The sequence below is a fragment of the Myxocyprinus asiaticus genome, chromosome 30, assembly GCF_019703515.2.
Source record: "Myxocyprinus asiaticus isolate MX2 ecotype Aquarium Trade chromosome 30, UBuf_Myxa_2, whole genome shotgun sequence".
Lineage (NCBI taxonomy): Eukaryota > Metazoa > Chordata > Actinopteri > Cypriniformes > Catostomidae > Myxocyprinus > Myxocyprinus asiaticus.
This window is the reverse complement of record NC_059373.1, coordinates 29,679,976-29,700,738: the sequence shown is the minus strand read 5'-3', so window position 1 is coordinate 29,700,738 and position 20,763 is coordinate 29,679,976. Positions and strand designations below refer to the sequence as shown.

Sequence of the window (20,763 nt, the reverse complement as noted above, 5' to 3'; positions counted from 1 at the left end):
ATGGATAGCCTGGGGGAAAAAACTGTTCCTGTGCCTGATGGTTCTGGTGCTCAGGGCTCTGAAGTGTCGGGCAGAAGGCAACAGTTCAAAAAGATAGTGGGCAGGGTGAGTGGGGTCCTGAGTGATTTTTCCAGCCTTTTTCCTCACTCTGGAAGTGTATAATTCTTGAAGGGAGGGCAGGGGGGGCAACCAATAATCCTCTCAGCAGTCCGAACTGTCCTTTGTAGTCTTCTGATATCCGATTTCGTAGCTGAACCAAACCAGACAGTTATTGAAGTGCAGAGGACAGACTCAATGACTGCCGAGTAGAACTGTATCAGCAGCGCCTGTGGCAGGTTGAACTTCCTCAACTGGCGAAGGAAGTACAACCTCTGCTGGGCCTTTTTCACAATGGAGTCAATGTGGGTCTCCCACTTCAGGTCCTGTGAGATGGTAGGGCCCAAGAACCTGAATGACTCCACTGCTGCCACAATGCTGTTTAGAATGGTGAGGGGGGACAGTGTTGGGGGGGTTCCTCCTAAAGTCCACAATCATTTCCACTGTTTTGAGCATGTTCAGCTCAAGGTTGTTTTGACTGCACCAGACAGCCAGCTGTTTAACCTCCCTTCTGTATGCAGACTCATCGTCATCTCGGATGAGGCGGATGACAGTGGTGTCATCTGCAAACTTCAGGAGCTTGACAGAGGGGTCCTTGGTGATGCAGTCATTGGTGAGTCAGAGGGAGAAGAGTAGTGGGGAGAGCACACATCCCTGGTGGGCACCAGTGCTGATTGTACAGGTGCTGGAAGTAAATTTCCCCTCTCTCACAAACTGCTACCTGTCAGCTGGTAATCCACTGACAGATAGACGTGGGAACAGAGTTGGTGTAATTTAGTCCGGAGTATAGCTGGGATGATGGTGTTGAAAGCTGAACTGAAGTCCACAAAAAGGATCCTTGCATATGTCCCTGGTCTGTCCAGATGTTGCAGGATAAAATGCAATCCCATGTTGACTGCATCATCCACAGACCTCGATAAGCAAATTGAAGGGGATCTAGAAAGGGTCCAGTGATGTCCTTCAGGAGGGCTAACACCAGTCTCTCAAATGACTTCAAGTCATCATGGTGACAGGTCTGTAGTCATTAAGTCCTGTGATTTTTGGTTTCTTTGGGATGGGGATGATAGTGGAACGTTTGAAGCAGCATGGGACTTCACACTGCTCCAGTGATCTATTGAAGATCTGTGTGAAGATGGGGGCCAGCTGGTTAGCACAGGATCAAAGACATGCAGGTGAAATGCCATCTGGGCCCTGTACTTTCCTTATCCTTTGTTTTCGAAAGACGCGGCTCACATCATCTTCACAGATCTTAAGTGCAGGTTGAGTAGCAGGAGGGGGGAGGAGGGGGGTTGCAGGAGGTGTTGGTGTTTGTGTGAAGTGAAGGTCAGAGTGGGTGTGGGGTGTGAGATTGGGCCTTTCAAATCTGCAGTAGAACACATTCAGGTCGTCAGCCAGTTGTTGGTCCACCACAGGGTTGGGGGTAGGAGTCCTGTAATTCTTAAGTTGTTTCATGCCACTCCACACTGATGCAGGGTCGCTGCATCACTGCCTTCAAAAATGAACAGTCATTTACTCAAGCTGCTAAATGACAAAAAGGCCCTATAAAAATATCATTAGTACAATAAAAGTAGTTCATGTTATTTGTGCGTTATAGCTTATTGAAGTCTTCTGAAGTCATACGACAGCTTCAGACTGAGATTTAAATTGTTATTCACTGAAATTCACTGTTAAACACTGATTTTCCAATGCATCGCAATCTTCGTTTGAACAATCTCGATATTGAATCGAGAGCTTGTGAGTGAATCGGAATCGAATTGGGAACTCCATATCAATACCTATCCCTATAAACTTAAACTTAAATTTTGCTCTCTTCCTCACACAAAGCTATCGTATGGCTTCAGAAGACTTAGAATGTAAATCTTATGCACTACTTTTATAGGTCTTTTTGGTCATTTTGGAGTTTGACACCCCCATTCACATGCATTATATGGAAGAGTTTGTCCAATTTATTCTTCAACATGTCTTTTACGCTCCATGGAAAAAAGAGAATACAGTTTTCATTTTTGGGTGATCTATCCCTTTAAACTTCCTCATCTAACACAGAAAAAACAAAACATGTTGAAAGCAAAACGGCATAAAGAAAGAAAGTGGCTGGTTTTATGTTGCAGGCGTTAGCGTGGTGCAGTGGATGGATATGGAGTGAAGCAGGAAGGGGCCTGCAGAAGCCTGAACCTGCTGAATCACTGCCGCTCGATAATCTCCAGCAGCATTCTGACACTGTCAGCAAAGATGACCTCACTCTACATCCCCCTCAATGCTACTGATACACTTACAATACAGCAGACACATTCACATAGACAGGCGTTTAGCTCAGCAACACAGACAGATAATGAGAGGCCTACATGTTAGACACATATAGAGACACACACCAAAGGCTCTGGAGAAAAAAAAAAAAAAAGGCTAAGGGACAGAAAGTTTATTGGAAAAAACTAGATAAACTGTCCAATGCAACAGAGCGAGAGAGAGAGAGAGAGAGAGAGAGAGAGAGAGAGAGAGAGAGAGAGAGAGAGAGAAACTACGTGTAGAATTTATGACAAAATCACTAAAAAGGCATTTAGAAAAGAAGGTGAAAGGCTTAAAAAAAAAAAACTAAAAAAAAAACTAAAAATCACACATGCCTTTGAGATCAAGTCATACACTGCACAAACCGCGTAACAGTTGGCTGCCTTGGAAACAGAAAGTTTTTTAAAAAGCAGCTTTTAAACACCCCATGAAATCAAAATTTGACTTTTGTAACTTTTAGTCCATGTCTGTTGGTTTGGAAGCCATCTATGTGAAACTGTATTTCTAAAACTTGACCAAATTTACCTTTAGCAGATATATGAATTTAAAATGTAAAGTCTTTCTCTTTCGGCAAAAGAGACCAAAAATACTGATGACTCAACTTGTACTTCACAGATTTTGTCCAATCAAATGCTCTTTAAAATGAAAATGTCTCTTCCCCAATACCACCAGCAAATCATGGTTCATGACTAAGACATAATTAGTCAAATGTCTATTTAAAAATAAGTGGGATGACCCCTTCTACATGTAAGATAACACATCAACACAGGAAAGAAAACTGTGCTCTTCAATTTATTTTAAGGGACTTGTCTGTTAGCAGAGGGGAAAAAATTAAACTTTGTCTTCAAATGAGAGGTCTTGACCTGCTGTCATGCTTTACTAGGATCCTCCCATTTGAGGAGTGGTGATATAGAAATTATACAGAAGTTCAAAAGGTCAACATGTGACCTCTGAGCTTGTCTGACAGGAGATGCACTACAAGAGACCATTCTGCTACTCTACAAGCAGGTAGACCACTCTAAAGACCCCTCTGCGGATGGACTAAATTGCAAGGACCATATTATTACAAGATAATATTAGTAATTATTTAAATTAACAGCTTTTAAGTAATTTTTTTAATTTCATTTAAATCAGTTAAAGGTTAATATAAAAAGCCAATAATAAGGCCCAATTTCTATGCCCAACCTTACAAAAACATATTGTGGTTTTACATGGTTAAGTGATGTTTCAGATGGTTATACTATGGTACTAAATGATTACCATATTCTAACACAACAGTATTTACATATTACAATATACTTTAAGGAATACCTTGGTATTATCATAGTGCATGTCAATATTCCCATTGCACGGGTCCAAAAAACATATACATCATGAGAAGAACATGGGAATATCATAGTACTTTTTTGTAAGTGCAGTAAAAATAAAAATAAGGATCTATCTTTTTCTATAGTACATTGTTTTTCTTTCAATTAATGCATGTAAAAGTCTGAATTAGCATTTTAGTGTGAACCTTTTTAATAGACAAAACAGATTTACATTTAAATAAAGTACAGATTTATCATTAACGGTATCGGCCAAAAGTCCTATAGTGGTGCATCCACAGTCCTTTTGGTGGAGAAAACGTCTTGCTCAGCATTTACTAACTCAATTTAATTTGATTCAAGTAAGCTAACTGCGGTTAGTGAGGTGTCACTGTGACCAACTGCAATGGTTTGGCTCACGGAGGCTTAATTACATCCTTGCAGAACTGATGAAGACATGAACGGTCTAATTTCTCCTGATGTGATCACCGGTTTCAAAAGCAGCATCAGTGCGGCATGATATTTTTAGAGACACTGTTATCAAACTGTCTAGATCAACTGTCAAACTACTTTTAATGACAACCTGTACTTAAAAACATTTGTTTTTCTTTGAAGTAATGAGAACAGACAAACATTCATTAAAAATCAAGATGTCTCAAAATGTGTTGTTGCTTGTAATAATCCTGAGTCCTGAACTGCACAACGATGCTGTTGTGGGTAGATTAATCCTAGAAGAGTGGTGGTAAGACTTGATTCTTGACTGAATTGAGTATTTGAGACTTTTTTTTGCGAAAGAGAAGGAACTTCTACGATGTGTAAAATGTAAACTAACAGTCTACTGCAAAAAAATAAATTAAAAAAAAATCTCATCCAGCCACAACAGGACTTATCAATAGCATTGTTTCTATTTCTGCAGGGTCGTGCTTGGTAGCCCTGTCCACCCTGAAATCGAATTGGTCCAACTTCACGCTCAGAATTTTAAAATTGTGTTTTCCAGGCCTGGAAAAGTCATGCAAATTAATAAAATCTTTAAAAAAATAATGGAATTTTTATAATGAATTATGGAATACTTTTGTAGTTATGCTTGGCTCTAAAATATTTTATCAGCACATTGTCTTACACGTATTTAAAGTGTTTTTTGGTGCAATTAACTTTCTTGCCTAAGACTCATTAGGGGGAGTATTTAAAGAATCCTATAAATGCATTTGGAAAAAATGCAGAATTGAATCATTAATCAAATTGAATTTCATTGTGAACCTAAATCGAATCATTCTGAATTTTCAAAAAATCGGTTTGAATTGAAAACCTATAAATCGTGAATCGATTCGATTTCAATGCAAAGATTCACAACACTACATAGATGTTTATTAAAAAAATATATCTTCTGACTGGCTGTGATTGTGTTACGTTGCGCAGCAGATTCATAAGTGGACAGAAAAGCCTTTTGTCGATGGAATCTTTGTTGCGTCGCACCTGGTTAGAAAAAGGTGTAATTCAGGATCAACAGCTTTGCTATATAGTGCAAAATGACAGCAACATAAACTTTTTTTTACAAAACTTGCACTTTAAGCTATAACGTTTTCCTGCCTGACCCCTCTAAAAAGACTACGTAGAGTCAAGCATGCTGATAATATCATGCAGCCCACACCTGTTTGCCTGAGGCAAATGCTACGCAAGCACTGTGACAAAGCAATTCATACACATTGGTGAGACTTCTGAAAAATAGTCTAGAAAGCTCTCAATTAAAATAGGACTTTACAAAAAGCAACAACTATATACAAAAGCATTCCTTTTACATAGAACACAAAGCACACAAACAAAAATCATTATCTGTAACAGCAAGTTAAACGTTCATTACAGAAAAAAAGCTAATTCTTTGTCAAACAGTTCCTCCGTGTCAGCCAAAAAAGGAAGTGACAGTTTGTATTTTGACCCTCAGCCAACCACTGGAATGACGCCAAAAGCAATTTACTTCCTTATCAATTAGAGCGAACCTAAATAACCCAAATATAAATATTACATAATCCTAAAACTCATAGCTTTCTGAATATTCAACAAGGCACCATACAATAACTATTTGGTAATCAAAAACCTGAATAGCTGCCAAATAATACACATGTCTGACACAAATTAATATTAAATCCTTTTAAATTCATGAAAATGTGCCGGCACATGTTTTGCATTGACATCAAATCCTCAGGTGTTTCTGCACACAAGAGACTGAGCGTCCCACCTGGCTGGTGTAAAGCATCTCTTTACCCGTACGCAAAACCTTGTCGCCTCATGCTTGCCGTTGCTCCTTATCAAAGATTGTTCTGCAGTCTTTATGTCCTCTATTGTGCCAGTCAAAAAGAATGGCAGCAGGTGGGCCGACACTGAGACACCTGGCCTACCTGAGCCATGTGGACAGTGGAAGAGCACTTTTCTTTATACCTCTTTTCTGTACCTCTCTTTTAACTTCTCATTCTCTTGTCAATATGTGGGGTATAGAAATGAGGGAGAATAGGGCAACGATGGCCATCTGGGGCAAACAGATGCTGAACGGAGGTCTTCTAACCCCTCTCAAAATTTAAATCTCAGTGAAATCTAAGTAAAGCAATCTTGCTGGTCCTGAAAGGTGGAAGAGGAGACAACAAGGGTTTTTAACCACATAGATATCAAATATCCTCTTCAATGAGGGAGTGTCTCTACAGCGCACCCCCGGCAGACAGCCGTACAGCTGCCGACTTTTGAAGGGTAAAAAGACCCCTTGCTCACCAACTGGCAGACCTTATGGAGTCTCCACAGACATGTGCTTTAAGAAACAGGTCTGTGGACAAACACCTGCTGCTATTTGTATGATAAAAAAAAAAAAAAAGATGTGTGGATTTCAGCACAGGGCACCTGTTGAGATCCAAGACAGTTGTAAGACTTTATCAATCATTGTTGCACATCTCAAACACAGCTGGGTTGGGAAACATACCCCTTTTCAACCAAAATGGTGCTGGTGTACATACCAGAGCCAAAGTTCATTTGGTCTTGGTCGGGAGATCTTCTCAACTCCTTCAGAACCAACTGTATAGCCGCATGTTTTCTTTTTTTTTTTTTTTTTTGGATTTACAATTTGAATATGTTGTGGATTCCATTTTTTATTTTATTTTTTATTTACTAAATTACCTGCCCACATGAAATATGCCACATCACAATCTTTGTTTACAAGTCTTATCGAGTTTTGAGAACATTTGATTTGATTGTATTTTTGCAATCACTAGCTGCTTTGGATGCACATGTCTAAAATTATAACTAGGGCTATGAATCGATTTAAAATTTTCAACTAATTAATCGCACAGTTTTCTGATTTATCACAACTATATTATGGTACATGAAACAGAACAAACATTCAAAAAAATCATAAATATATATGACTTTATACTTTGTCTTAAAGAACTTGCAAGAAATTGGTTAATCATCATTTATTTTAATTTAAATTGGCAGCAAATGGGCAGATTCAATTCATATCAAACTTTATTGGCAAGAGAAACTTAAAGGAGTAAATAATAGAAAATTAGACAATACATACAGATAAAAAAAATATATTGAATGCTAAAGTTTAATTAGCTGAAGTTTAAAATCTCAAAACTATTATTTTCTCTGGCTGCCATTCAGTCTCTAGAACCGAAAACACTTATTTTATTCTTTAACCCTGCTAAAGTGAATGGCATCTATGCTAATTTAATTCTATTTCTTTCCCTGTATAAACCTCGGGATTATATCCTGCCAGATCCATCTCTGGACCTGCCTGATGTCCAATTCCCACTGTGTCACTGAATGATGATGACCAACTGCAGCATGTGCCAGCCAGACTTTAATCTACTAAGACGGACTTCACAGCGAGATGAATTGATGCAAACTCAAAGACATGGGATTCTTCATGAGCCAATGTTTGAAGCATGGGCTCAGGATGGAGTTCACCAAAATTACATGCCATAAGCTTCCATCCGGACTGGGACGCTCCTCACTGAATGATACCTATATCAACTTGGTCAAAGGAGGGACAACATTCTTAAGCTCCATTGAAAATGAATTGACCACTAATGAAAGCCTTCATCGGCCAAAATCAAAGGGCAATGCATCGGTGTATTTCCTCAGTTAATTCGGGATGACTTCAAGGACTTTAACACTAAAACGTATAGTTCATACAAAATCATTTTGTTTAATCATTGACCTACAACACTTAGTTTACAAATTTTAACCACTACTAGTTCTAAACATAAATAACATTATATTGGCATTATATTCATTCATTTTCTGTTAGGCTGCTTTGAAACAACGCCTGTTGTGAAAAGTGCTATACAAATAAATTTGACTTGACTCTACAAGTATACCTGTCTGCAGCTTGCTAAACAGGCCGGTCCATCTCAGTCTCTGTAGTGCACACGCTGGGTCTCACTTAGTCTCGGGCGGTTTAACTTGACAGTGGTTCAGACGACAGTAGCTGCGCATTTACAGGTGATGTGAAGAGATACAGTAGGGCAGCTTGCCCGTATCTCATGCATGCCTGATTCACCACTTGCGGGTGAAGTCTTCATTCTTCGCACAGTAAATCCGCTCTCATGTTTATTATGCCCGGGACATGCGACAGACATAATGAATAAGCGTGGACTGCTCCACACAATCAGTTTCTTTGCTAGGATGTGCAGTGGACTTGAGTGTGTACCTTTTGAAAATGTAGATCTATGAGTTTTAGCCACAGAAAGTGAGGAAAAGCATTAGTGAAGTTTCGCCATTGTACAGATGTGACTGGGTTTGTTCCTGGCAGGCTGCAGATGACCAAACCCCATCCCCACCTTAATCCAAGCCTGTAAGGCTAAGCAGCCTGCCAGAAACAACTCAGAACACCTTTCTCCTATAGCATGAAGTTTCAGGAAGTAAAAAAACAAACAAAAAAAAAACAGATACTGCATTAATTGCTTTAATTTTTAACATGTTAAACAAACAAACATTAATCACAGAAATTAATGCGGTAATTTTCCCAACCCTAGTTATCTATAAAAACATTCATATCAGTTTACACAAGTGATATTTTCCAAAAAAATTATCTTATTTTAGACAGACAGAGACAATAAAGTGGCAAGATCCACTGTTCAACGCAACATTTGGGAAGGGAATGTCCGTCAAATGAACGAAGTGGGAATTAAAGGGATAGTTCACCCAAAAATTTAAATTCTCTCATTATTTACTCACCCTCATAATATCCCAGGTGTGTATGACTTTCTTCACCAGAACACATTTGAAGAAAAATAGAAAAATGTCTTAGCTCAGTAGGCAGGGCTCCAGACTGCGACCAAAAATAAATTATTGCGACAATTTAAAATCTAGTCGCCATTGGCGACAGTCGGGATATGTGCTTTCATATGTGTTTTCATCAGCTATCATCTTGTGAGTTATTGAATTCATCTTTAGAGCGCCAGTGTGTCACGCACCAATTTTTACCCGTTCTGTTGATGATATGAGCTCACTGGCTGCACGCAACAACAAACACAGCACGAGCCATGATGTCCGAATCGTGAACAAATGACTCGAGTGAATCACCTGAAAAGAGCTCCTTTGAACTCAGCAGCACAGGTTAGCGGTTTGAATTCAAGTCACGTTCTCAGCAAATCAGCCGTCAGTGAGTTCACAACAGGGAGCACAGACATTTAAAACTAGTAGTCCCATGTGTATTTTGGGCTTGTTTATAATGAAAAGTCCCATGTTATGTACCAAATCTTTTTTTTCCCTAGTTATTATTATTTGGGAATGGAGTAGCACAATAAACTGCATCTGGGATTTCATTCAATTTGCACTCTTGTAGTCTTTGTGTCTGGGCCATCTAGTCACAGTAAAAAAAGACCAAGATTTTTTTATCTGTGATGTGGCATCTAAACAGCCTTTTGGCTCCTAAATGTTTCAATTTAGGAGCCAACGGCTCCCTAATCATTTTTTTTGTCTGGAGCCCTGGTAGGTCCTTAAAATGCAAGTGAATGGAGATTTCTCTTTTGAAGCTCCAAAAATCACAGACAGTAAGTACTTTTAACTATAATCGAATGCTTAATGAGAGGGTGGAGTCCAAGCGGTTTCTTGTGTGACATATTTGCGTTGCCATGATATAGAGGTAATCTCACATTCTTCACTCGGTTGAGACATCCAGGAGAAAACAAACGCATCATTGTGAGTAAAGAAACAGATAACTATAGATCTAAACCAAAACCAGCCAAGGTACTGTACAGCGTTCCTCCTCACTTGTAAACAGTGCTGCTCTTCCTGCTGTGAATTATGTTTCAAATGCCAAGGCGATTACCTCATACGCACATACCTCTGCTGACCGAAAGCATGATTTAGAGTTTAAAAAAAAAAAAGTACTTAAATATTTATCTTTTTTGCACCAAAACCGATCGTGTCGCTTTAGAAGACATTAACCGCTGGAGTCGTATTGATGATGTATATGCTGACTGTCTGTGGTTTTTGAGCTTCAAAAGAGAAATCTCCATTCACTTGCATTTTAAGGACCTAATGAGCTGAGATATTATTCTTCAAATGAGTTCTGGTGATGAAAGAAAGTCATACACACCTGGGATATCAAGAGTAAAAAAATTAGAGAATTTTAATTTTTGGGTGAACTATCCCTTTACTTATCACTTCAGCTGTTTCCAGTGTAGACAGATGTTTTGGCAGTTTTTTCAGATCTTGTTGTTATTATGGGAGCAATCTAGTTTTGCACAATCTAGTTCAGCTTTGAGTCAGTCTTGCCAAACTGATTAGTTGTTGATTTCATAACTTTACTTGGTTATGACATTATCACACCCCCAGCCTCTGACATTAGCGGTTCCAAGTTCAATACCAGCAAGTTTTAGGAGCCAACACAGAGCCAGTTTTTCCGGCCCAGAATCTGCGGGGGATGCACACAGAGCAGTTCCAGTTTGGGTACTGGTTCTGGTAACAGCACTCTGTCAGTGGAAAAGAGGCTTTCAAAGCAAGCGTTCAATAGAAGGTGAGAAGTCAGAGAGATCCACAACAGTCAGACTTCCAGCTGTAGCTGCCAGCTCAGCACCTCAACAGCAGTGTTTTCAGTCATCTAAACTCCTCCGTCTCATTTACATTCGTTCATACATTATGTTGCCATCTTATGCTATACAATCTGCCAACTCATGCTATCTCACAGGCTAATTAAAAAGTCCTCCACTTTCCCAACACGTTCGTGTATAAAACACACGTACAGGTCTGTACACGAGCGACTGACAGCCGTCTTTTAGCGGGAATGTTGTGGAGTATAGGGCATGTCCCAAGGTAAGTGGAGTGTAAAGCAACACTTTTCTATGTCGCACCTGTTGTCCATCCAACTCAAGTTTCTCCTATCGTTGACAAAAGGCAGGAGGCTGTTATTTAACTCTCACGCAGCCTCTCCGAGTCATCAACATAGCCATTGTCACGGTTACCCCCCAAGCCGCTCACCCAATCTCCCCGAGGAATCACAGACGGAAACAGAGCTCAGGTTTACCCTCATCCCGAACTCAGTTTTGATGTTCAATGTCAACTTTAGGGTTCAAAACAGAACAACTCAAATGTTCAGCATGCTGCGGCTATTTTCATGCATTGGAAACTCCCCAATTGGAGATGACTCCCCAAATGACAAAAACTACTCAAACAACAAAGAAACACTACATCAAAATATTAAAAACACACAGAGCCATTAGCGCGGTGTCAGAGAATGCCATAAATCCATTTCTTTCAATGGGGATGGTGTGTCACCACGCAAACAAAAGTTGAGAAAATTTTGCTGCAATGCACTCCCATATAGGCATCGATTGACCAATGAGAATTTCAGAGAGGTGGGCCCAGTTTTGCTTTCTAAAATCTCATTTGCTGAATTCTTGCTTGATTTCAAAGTTACTCTACTCTTTCAAATAATAGGAATCTTACGCATTCCTATTTAACAAACAATCCATGAGAGCTTTTTCTAGTGTGGCAGCACCCCTAACACACCGATTGGTGAAAACAGCGGCTGAGAATTGCTGCATTTAATGAGCTTCCCAACACATGTGGGTTTACTTCAGTTCCAAACAATTTCTGTTCTGTGGGCAATGTTCTCTTCACAGCTGTTCTGAGGTCAGCCTGGGCTAACAGATCAATATAGTGATCTGTCCCAAAAGCAGAAAATAAAAACGATGAGAAAAAATGTTGATCGCCCCCAATAGGTCAGGAGGAGTACCATGAACTCAAGTTGCCCTCCATGACCCCAGCAGTCTTTATCCTCAAGAGGCCCCTCAACAGACTCCAGCCTCCTGCCACCTTTTTGAATTCCTGGTAGCAAGCTTATGCTTGTAGGATTAGACCGATCAGCTGAGGGCCCCTTGAGGCCCTGCAAGGCGTGGGGTGCATAAGGAGGGCTCAGTTAGGCATCTGACAGGCAGCCACAGGAGCTTTACCAGACCAAAAGCAGGTCAGGAGTCCAATTAATGGTGCGAGAGAGGTGGAGATGGATGTAGGTGATCAAAAAAAAAAAAAAAAAAAAAACAAGAGTTGAGATATTTGGAGACACACTGACCAGGTGAACCCGTTGAGTAAGGTAAAGATGCTACTTAGCAAACAAGCAAAGTTGTTGAGAAAGGCAAGGTAGAGGGACAAATCTGCTTGTAGCTTTTGTAATTAGCTTCTGATGTCATTAGGAAACATAAATACTCAAGTGTACTACAATATTGAGGCACAGACTGGCTGGCACTGTAGCTTGGTATCATGGACACCCTGCAGGTTTGATCAGAACCGTCTGGTGAACCAAAATACTTTTGAAAAATGACCAAAAGTCTCTTTCTTGATCAACTTCAAGATGCCTCACCCTCTTCACCACAAGAGTAGACCGTGTCAAAGCCATGACACGATAAGAGGCCGTAGGGAAAGGCCATGTCCATGAGCGACTCACCTAACGACAGCTGCCCGTGTGTAGAGTCAGGGTGCATTTGACAGGACACAGCACTACACTTAATGAGGGTGAGTCACTGTCTCTGCCTAATCCCATTAGGGATTACAGGATTGATGGTAGCCTGTGTTGGGATGGGAAGCAGGGGGTAATCCAGGCCAAGATCCTCCGATACAGGAGTCAGAATCCAGGAAATGGTGGGATAACTTTAGGAAGAGTGCAAGAGCTGGTGCAGGCCCAGGGCATGTTTGATAAATGGCCAATGACCAACTATCTCACTGACCAGTCAGTGAGAGAGTTCAGGGAAAAAGGATGGGGTGATTTAAGGGTTGAGAGGGAGAATAGCTGGTGGTTTCTAATGATGGGTCAGGATGGTGCACTAATTGTCCACCAACCGACTAGTCGATTAGTGAGGTTGACTCATTATTAACACTTTATGTAATTTTTGCTTTAAATTTAATATTTTTGAAGGCAGTGCTTTAAAGGAAAGAAATTACAAGATGCAACTTGGAGACATCTTTAGTCATTTTGCTGCTTCTCATTGTTTTTTCAACAACTCGCATAACAATTACTGGGTTTTTGAGACACTGTCAAATGTAAAATGGTTCATCTTTTAAAAATGCTTCCGTTTTCAAAGTTTTGAGCACTTTTGAACACGTCTTATGTAAACAACCCTAAGATATGTGTCATGTTTGGTGGACACGACCCTAAATCAGTGTTATTATTCTCAATATCCTTTAGAAAGACAAGTCTATTGGTTGTTCAGACAACTTAATGTCTAGTTGGTTATGAAAATATGCAGTGTTGCACATCCCTGGTTGTTAGAGGAAGGTTGTGATGAACAGGATAAAGGAGGGGTGGAAAAATGATGATGCAATGGGACAGTGAAAACCATAAAAGCATGCTTGCAACACACACACACTTGACCACCCATAGGCACACCCTTCCTTTTAGCTTCAGATTTATTAGACGAAGAACAAATAGTATTTTGTTTGCATGCTCACATTCTTATGAAGCCTTCTTCGCCACCTTTCTCAAGCTAAACTTCACACTCTGATGTCACCAACACATATACAGCTGTTCTGCCACTGAATGGTTCCTTGATTTGGTCGTTGTCGGTCCAGGAGTAAAAGAACAAATTGTTCAGACTGAACGTGTCTTTAAATACCCAAGCTTTATGACCGCTTGATCTTTTATCAACCCAAGGCCAGTAATTCTCAACCCTGAGCCTTGGAATTTTTAGGCTCTCTATAAGGGAGGGGTAGGCCTTCGAACGAACACACACAGTATTTCTGCTCAAATGTTTGTGTGTTTAATGGTCTGTATGAAGCCAATCTCGTTAAACCCGGCTGTGATTACCTGACCATTGGACAATGCTGAACGAAAACGGAAAAGATACATACGATTCCAGTAACCTCTAGGGGTGACTGCTGCCAATATACAAGCAAGCCAAGAGTGTTTTCACATAAGCAGCCAAAATATGATGTGCACCAATGAATTCAGAAGCTGAGTGAACTGTAAACTTACAGATGCAGCTGTTCTCTTGAGAGCAAGTATGATCCAAATCCAAACCCAGTGGCTCAGTGACTGAACTACAGCTGTGGTGTTATGGAGCATCCGGCAGTAGAGAAGGTACTCTCACAGACCATTAAACACTCAAAGACAAACCAGATGACAGGGAAGGAGAGGTGGACAAATTCAAACCACACTAGACAAGCTTGTCTAAACAGCCAGGCAGGTGGAAATTAACTATGACTTGTACACAATGTCGCCATAGAATGGTTCAGTAAAGAATTATATAATCCAATTCATCTCTGGTTTGTGATTACCGTTTTGTTGTTTTGAAATCTGAAAAGATCTCTCATTTGACAACAGGTCGCTGAGGGAAGTGAATGCAATATAATACTTACTCTTGAGGAATCTGTTGCGGACCCATTTGTTCTGTTTTCGGGCGTAGCGGCGGGTCACCTGCTTGAGGGACTCAATCCCTAAGGAAGGAGGAAAAGATAAATTATCGCAATGGGACAGTCACTCCAAAAACTGCTAGAGCAGATGTCTGTGGAAGACATCGATTGAAGAAATTAAGTGATCATAACAGGTATACTGGCACAGTTTGAAGTGCTACATTGCTAATCCTACAGGACTAGGGGAAGTGAGAGAGGGAGGAAACAAGAGAGAAAGAGTGCAATATAGCTGTAAGCAGTGATGATGGGCCAAAGCACAACTGGTCCATTTCCACCTGGTGGCTTTCGTAAAACAATGCAAGGTGGACACATGCATTTGGAATTTGACATTATTCTAAACTATTTTTAAGCAATTTGGTTAAATAAAAGAGGACTATTTTAAAGTCTGTTGTAAGAGCCACACTTCCTGCTGCCAGGGGGTGCCGTTATGTCTGTGAACCAAAATAGTTAAATCCATGCAAAATTTCATGATATTTTAAGCATGCCAAGTGCCTCAAAAACACCCAAATATAGGAACAATAACAATTAATGTGTTGCCATAGCAACAATATTTAAGATATCAAATATCCCTTTACAAATTTATATCAGCAGTGTCTTGACATTATTCTAAAGAATTTTGAAGCAATTCATTTAAACACAAGAGGGCTATTTCAAAGTCTGTTAAAAGTGGCATACTTCCTGCTGCCAGTTGGTGGTGCTATGATCGTGACCCATAATAGCCACATCAATGTGATCAGCCCTCATTACCAAACATACAGCTGAATTTTCATCAAAATCACACAATGCACACAGAAGATATATAAGCCACTTCCTGTTTTCCATTTTTCGCCATAAATGTATTGCTTCGCAATGGTGACACCATTCAAAATATAAAAAATCAGTTCGCAATTTAACGTTTACAATGTCTTGACATGATGTTGTACAAATTTGATGTCTGTCACATGAGGACAATTTAAAAGTTCAGAGCCTGCGATTTTCAGAAAATCCAAAATGGCTGACTTCCTGTGAGTTTGAAAGTTGTTCGACTTTGAGAACTATATACACCGATCAGCCACAACATTGACCACCTGCCTAATATTGTGTAGGTCCCCCTCGTGCCGCCAAAACAGCACCAACCCGCATCTCAGAATAGCATTCTGAGATGCTATTCTTCCCACCACAATTGTACAGAGCTGTTATCAGAGTTACCGTAGACTCTGTCAGTTCGAACCAGTCTGGGCATTCTCTGTTGACCTCTCTGTAACTGCTGATCTCCTGGGATTTTCAGCCACAACAGTCTCTAGAATTTACTCAGAATGGTGCCAAAAACAAAAAACAATCAGTGAGTGGCAGTTCTGTGGAAGGAAATGCCTGGTTGATAAGAGAGGTCAACAGAGAATGGCCAGACTGGTTCGAACTGATAGTCTACGACAACTCAGGTAACCACTCTGTACAATTTTGGTGAGAACAACAGCATCTTAGAATGCTATTCTGAGATGCGGGTTGGCATTGTTTTGGCGGCACGAGGGGGACCTACACAATATTAAGCAGGTGGTTTTAGTGTTGTGGCTGATCGGTGTATGTACCAATTTTGGTGACTGTAGATGAAAATGGGGGTACAACAATAATTAAATAATTGTTTGAATTCAAATAAAGTGATTTTGCTTCAAATGCATTTAATTTTTAGGTTCATTCAAGGATTGCTTTGCCGACTGTAATAAAAAAGCTTAATTTTCTAAAACTGTGACCTTCAAAAAGCATGAGACAGTCTACATTTTTTCAGTCTAAGCATCTGAGATTGTGTTTGGTCTCTTTTCCTTTTTGAAACCAGGAGAGATTTCATAACTGTTCTCATGCAGAAAAATCTCAAGACCATCAAGAGTTTTACACATTGTGTTCATTCTCAAGGGTTGAACTGAATAAAACAAAACAACAAAAGTGTTACCTTTGATTCTCAGTTTCTCACGTTCTTCATGACTGATGTTCTCGCTTGCTGTCAGGTACTCGTGAAACTCTTTAAAGCCGATAGACTGGAATATGCCATGCTGATAGTCCTGACTGCAACACACAAATGAAAAATCAATGTTCCTTATTTTCCCTACATTAACTTAATTATAAAAGCACTAGCAGTGCAGTAGCATAATAAAAGATTAAAAAAAAAATCCATGGACAACAAATTAATTTTTCTTATTCTAAAGAAAATGTCATTGTTGCTTGCACATGCAAAACTCATCGGCACAAATCTAAGCTATTATGGGTTGCTTCGTGGTAGTTCATATGTTCCATGTCATTGAAGTTCAATGCTGTGGTTCCTAGGGTGTTCTGGATGGTTGCTAGGTGGTTACTTATAGGGCAAAACAGCCCATCCCCAAGTCTCCATGATATTATGGCACCTAAAAATGGCTCGGGTCCCTACTTTAATGTTACTCTGGCTTTTTTCTCCACCTATCTATTGTCCACCAGGTGAAAAGTAAAAGCCTTTTAACAAGCCACACGATTTGAGGAATCATTCATTTCTGTAGCATAAACTGTTGCATGAGTTGTGTGCCAATGTTTAATACTTGGGGTTAGGGCGCCCCAATTTAAAGAACAATACAATAGTATTGTGACAAAAGACCTAGGTGAACTCGAGTGTGCCATCGCATGTCTAAAATTTCAAGGGACACAATATTAGAGCTTGAAACGCGGTCACTGGGTGCATCAGAACACCAGCCCTGGGGTAATAATGAGTTGTCATATAGCTCAGAAATCACAGGGACACAGACAGTGCAGAGTCGGGGAGGGGAGGAGGTGTCTATTGATGGGGCAAAGCGAGATAGACGCAGAGAGAGAGAGAGAGAGAGAGAGAGAGAGAGAGAGAGAGAGAGAGAGAGAGAGAGAGAGAGAGAAATAGATCGGAAAGGAGAGACAGGCAGAGTCTGACCTTCCTGCCTTGTGACGGCTCCCGATGTAAGTTGAGACTGCTAGCGGAAGGGCGACAGATGCAGACAAGAAGGAAAGGAAAAGGGGAAGAGAGTGGGATGATGTGAGGAGAGGGAGAAAAGTGCTTGAGTGGCGAGATTGTGGCTGAAGATGGTCTGAGCGAGGAGGTGGTGGTACGATCGGCGGGAAGGAGTGCTAGGCAGTCGGATACTGGCTCATCAATCACCCAAAGCCACACCCTGAATGGCCCAACCCCAGACAATTCTGTGTCATCAACATCCACACACACACACACACACACACACACACACACAGACCGCAGTGCAGCCCATCTGCCAATATCCTTGCACAACCGAGCATGTGACAGCACTAACAATCAATAATGAATCACCTTATAAACAAAATACTGTTAGTGTGCCGTTAAATACGGGCTAGAGTGCGGGATACTTCAAAACAGTTTACACATATGATGCTGTAAGATGTAAATCAAGATTGAAGCGCAATTTGTTGTGCCATATAAATCTAATGGCAATACTACACAGCTGCCAAATACAATGACAGGTGCTGCATGTCTGTGTCAATCTAATTTTATTTCCAAGTAGATTTTTACATTTTTAAAGTGTAAGTGGTGCTTGGCTGTACAAAACTCACTGCCACAAGGTTAGGGCATTGTGGAAAGTTGCAACGACGTTGCTAAGTGGTTCCTAGAGTGTTCGAGGTGGTTGCTTACTAGCCCAAATCAAAAGATCCTACCCCCAAATCTTTCGAAGTCTGTTTTATAATTCGCCAGGTAAAAATCTTAAATCCAATCACTTAGATAAGCGATAGCATGAATGACAGGTATCATTCATGTCTGTAGCAAATCCTTAGTGGGACAAGTTACTTCCAGAAGTTTAATACTAGGGGTTTGTTCAAATGAGATTTGTTAAAATTTCTAACCTTAAGTCATAGCTAGCAGTGAGTCATTATTGTCCAATACCCGTCGATTAGTGAGGTTGACTAGTTTTTCAAGATTTTGTTTTCATAAAGTTTGATATCTTTAATGGTGGTGCTAAACAGTTTGCAGGGTAATTTGCTCTTAGAGAAGTTGCATCTTTAAATTAATTCCCATTAAAACACAGCAATAGACCTTATTCACGCAAGCGCCATTTTTGATTTTTAATGGGAATGACAACGAGGCTGTGAGGGATAGACTTACAGTCTCTTCAATGGGCTGTATTGCAGTTTAAAGTGTTTTTGGATCATTCCGTGGACAAAACATTGATAAAATATCTGTCCAACAACATTCAGTATACAAAGAACTCCAGACAACATGAGATGTGGAAAATCAGATGGGATCTAGCTTTATACCATTCGTGCCATTGAAGAGATGGTAAGTCTATCCCTCACAGCCTCATTATCATTACCATTAAAAATCAAAGATGGCGCCAGCGTGAATAAGGTCTATCCTCAATCAGATGGATGTCTTTGGATGTAATGTCGCATGTCCTGCCATTTTTTTAGCATTCCGCCACGAGTATTGTGTTTTTAAAATGCCATTCCGAGTTAAACAGTCCAACTTTTGTGTCGAGGCACCTAAATTCTGTTCTATTGTGCTCTGTGCATCGTTTATTTTAATGCAACTTCTATAAACACACACACACTCACACACACACACACACACACAAAAAAGATATATTTTGACTCGTCCCTCCTTTTCTTTAAAAAATTAAGCAAAATCGATGTTACAGTGTGGCACTTACAGTACAATGGAAGTGAATGGGGCCAATTATTGGATGGTTTAAAAACAGTGACGCAAACTCATGAGGAAAAAGGTGAGAAAGTCATAGCAGGTGTTCTAGATGTATATTTTCAATTGATTAGTTTGTTGTATTTAAAGCTTTTTGCTGTATTTAAAGCTTTTTTTTTTTTTTTTTGGTGTTTAGGCTTACAGGAACCCTCTCAAGTGATTCTATTAAGAAAAGTGTAGACATTTGTACAAAACAAATTGGGGAAATTAGCTTCAGAAAAGGTAACTTTAGCTGAAAGGAGCGTAGTGTGCATCCCTGTAAAAGGCAGAAATGTGAAGCTTATAATTTTATAAAAGCACTTACATTAATTCTTCTGTTAAAACTTGTACATTATTTGAGTTTAAAAATGGCTATAACTTTACAAAGAAATGTTTAGCAATTTTATCACAACACGCATATTGTTTACATCTTGTGACTATACTTTTGAAACAGTGAGGATTTTAACTAGGGATGTGCAATGAGTAAACGATTAATCGAGTACTTGTTAAGCTTTTAAATATATGATTAGTAAAAACACTATGCGAATATTGCAATTCGATTTTCCTTTGTGCCTTTGCCTACGGTGGACAACAATGAAACTCAGGCATGTGATCGGCTAAACACAAATAAGCAGGAAAATAAACAGAGCAATGCAGGGGGGCAGCGAAGAGTTGAATGAGGGAAAGTTGAATGACACTTGTTTGTAAGAAAAATGCTGACAAAGAATGCACCGGACAGGACATTGTCGATAACACGAACCCCCCGATTAAATATTATGGACCAATAAATGAACCGCAACAGCCGTGCGAGTCTGTGACATGCATGTTAAACTCTTAAAGTGACAGAACCAATTTAGCCCTTGTTATACAAATTAATGTAAACTTAATGTTATTACTTGTATATTGTACACATTATATATATATATATATATATATATATATATATATATATATATATACACACACACACACACACAATTTCATGAAATAATATTAATTGATAGAAACTATCCTTTTTATATTTTCAAAAAGTTAAAATGTGATTAAAATAAATAAACTTTTTCACGTACTTTTCGGGACAGATTCTGTTCAGTTCTATTGCTTGTTCTGCAGCTGATTAGCCTGAACGTAGTCCAGTATTTTTGAAGGCTCATTTGTTTGTAATCTTATAGTGAAAGATATATGAGAAACTCACACTATTTAAACTTTGAAGATTTATAATGTGTATTAAAGAACTTTATTTTGATGAAAAATTATAATGTGCATTTTACGCAAACATTTTTCAAAAAATAAAAAAGTTCCATCCCTAATGACGTTGTTTTTTTAATCTAGTTGTTGTTGTTAATGCCAAGTGCTCATTTTGTCATAAGAAAAGTGTTCAAAGGTTGAACTTAAATTCTAAATTTCAAGTAATCGATTACTTGTTTTTTCTGTGTGTTAGAATACTCCACTACAGAATGACTCTAATGCCTATTCCTAATTTTAAAATGTACAGATTAGCCCCAATTCATTTCC

General features: G+C 39.5%; 1 protein-coding gene across 2 annotated transcripts in view; it reads right to left on the bottom strand.

Moving 5' to 3' along the window:
* Positions 1 to 20,763, bottom strand: part of trit1 (tRNA isopentenyltransferase 1) — a 62,181-nt gene that overhangs the window by 2,753 nt on the left and 38,665 nt on the right. For both annotated transcript variants that reach the window (XM_051664152.1, XM_051664154.1), the window contains 2 exons: positions 16,504 to 16,616; positions 14,526 to 14,603 (listed from right to left, as the gene is read on the bottom strand). In XM_051664152.1, the coding sequence (XP_051520112.1) occupies positions 14,526 to 14,603; positions 16,504 to 16,616 (191 nt within the window). The remainder of the gene's footprint in view (positions 1 to 14,525; positions 14,604 to 16,503; positions 16,617 to 20,763) is intronic.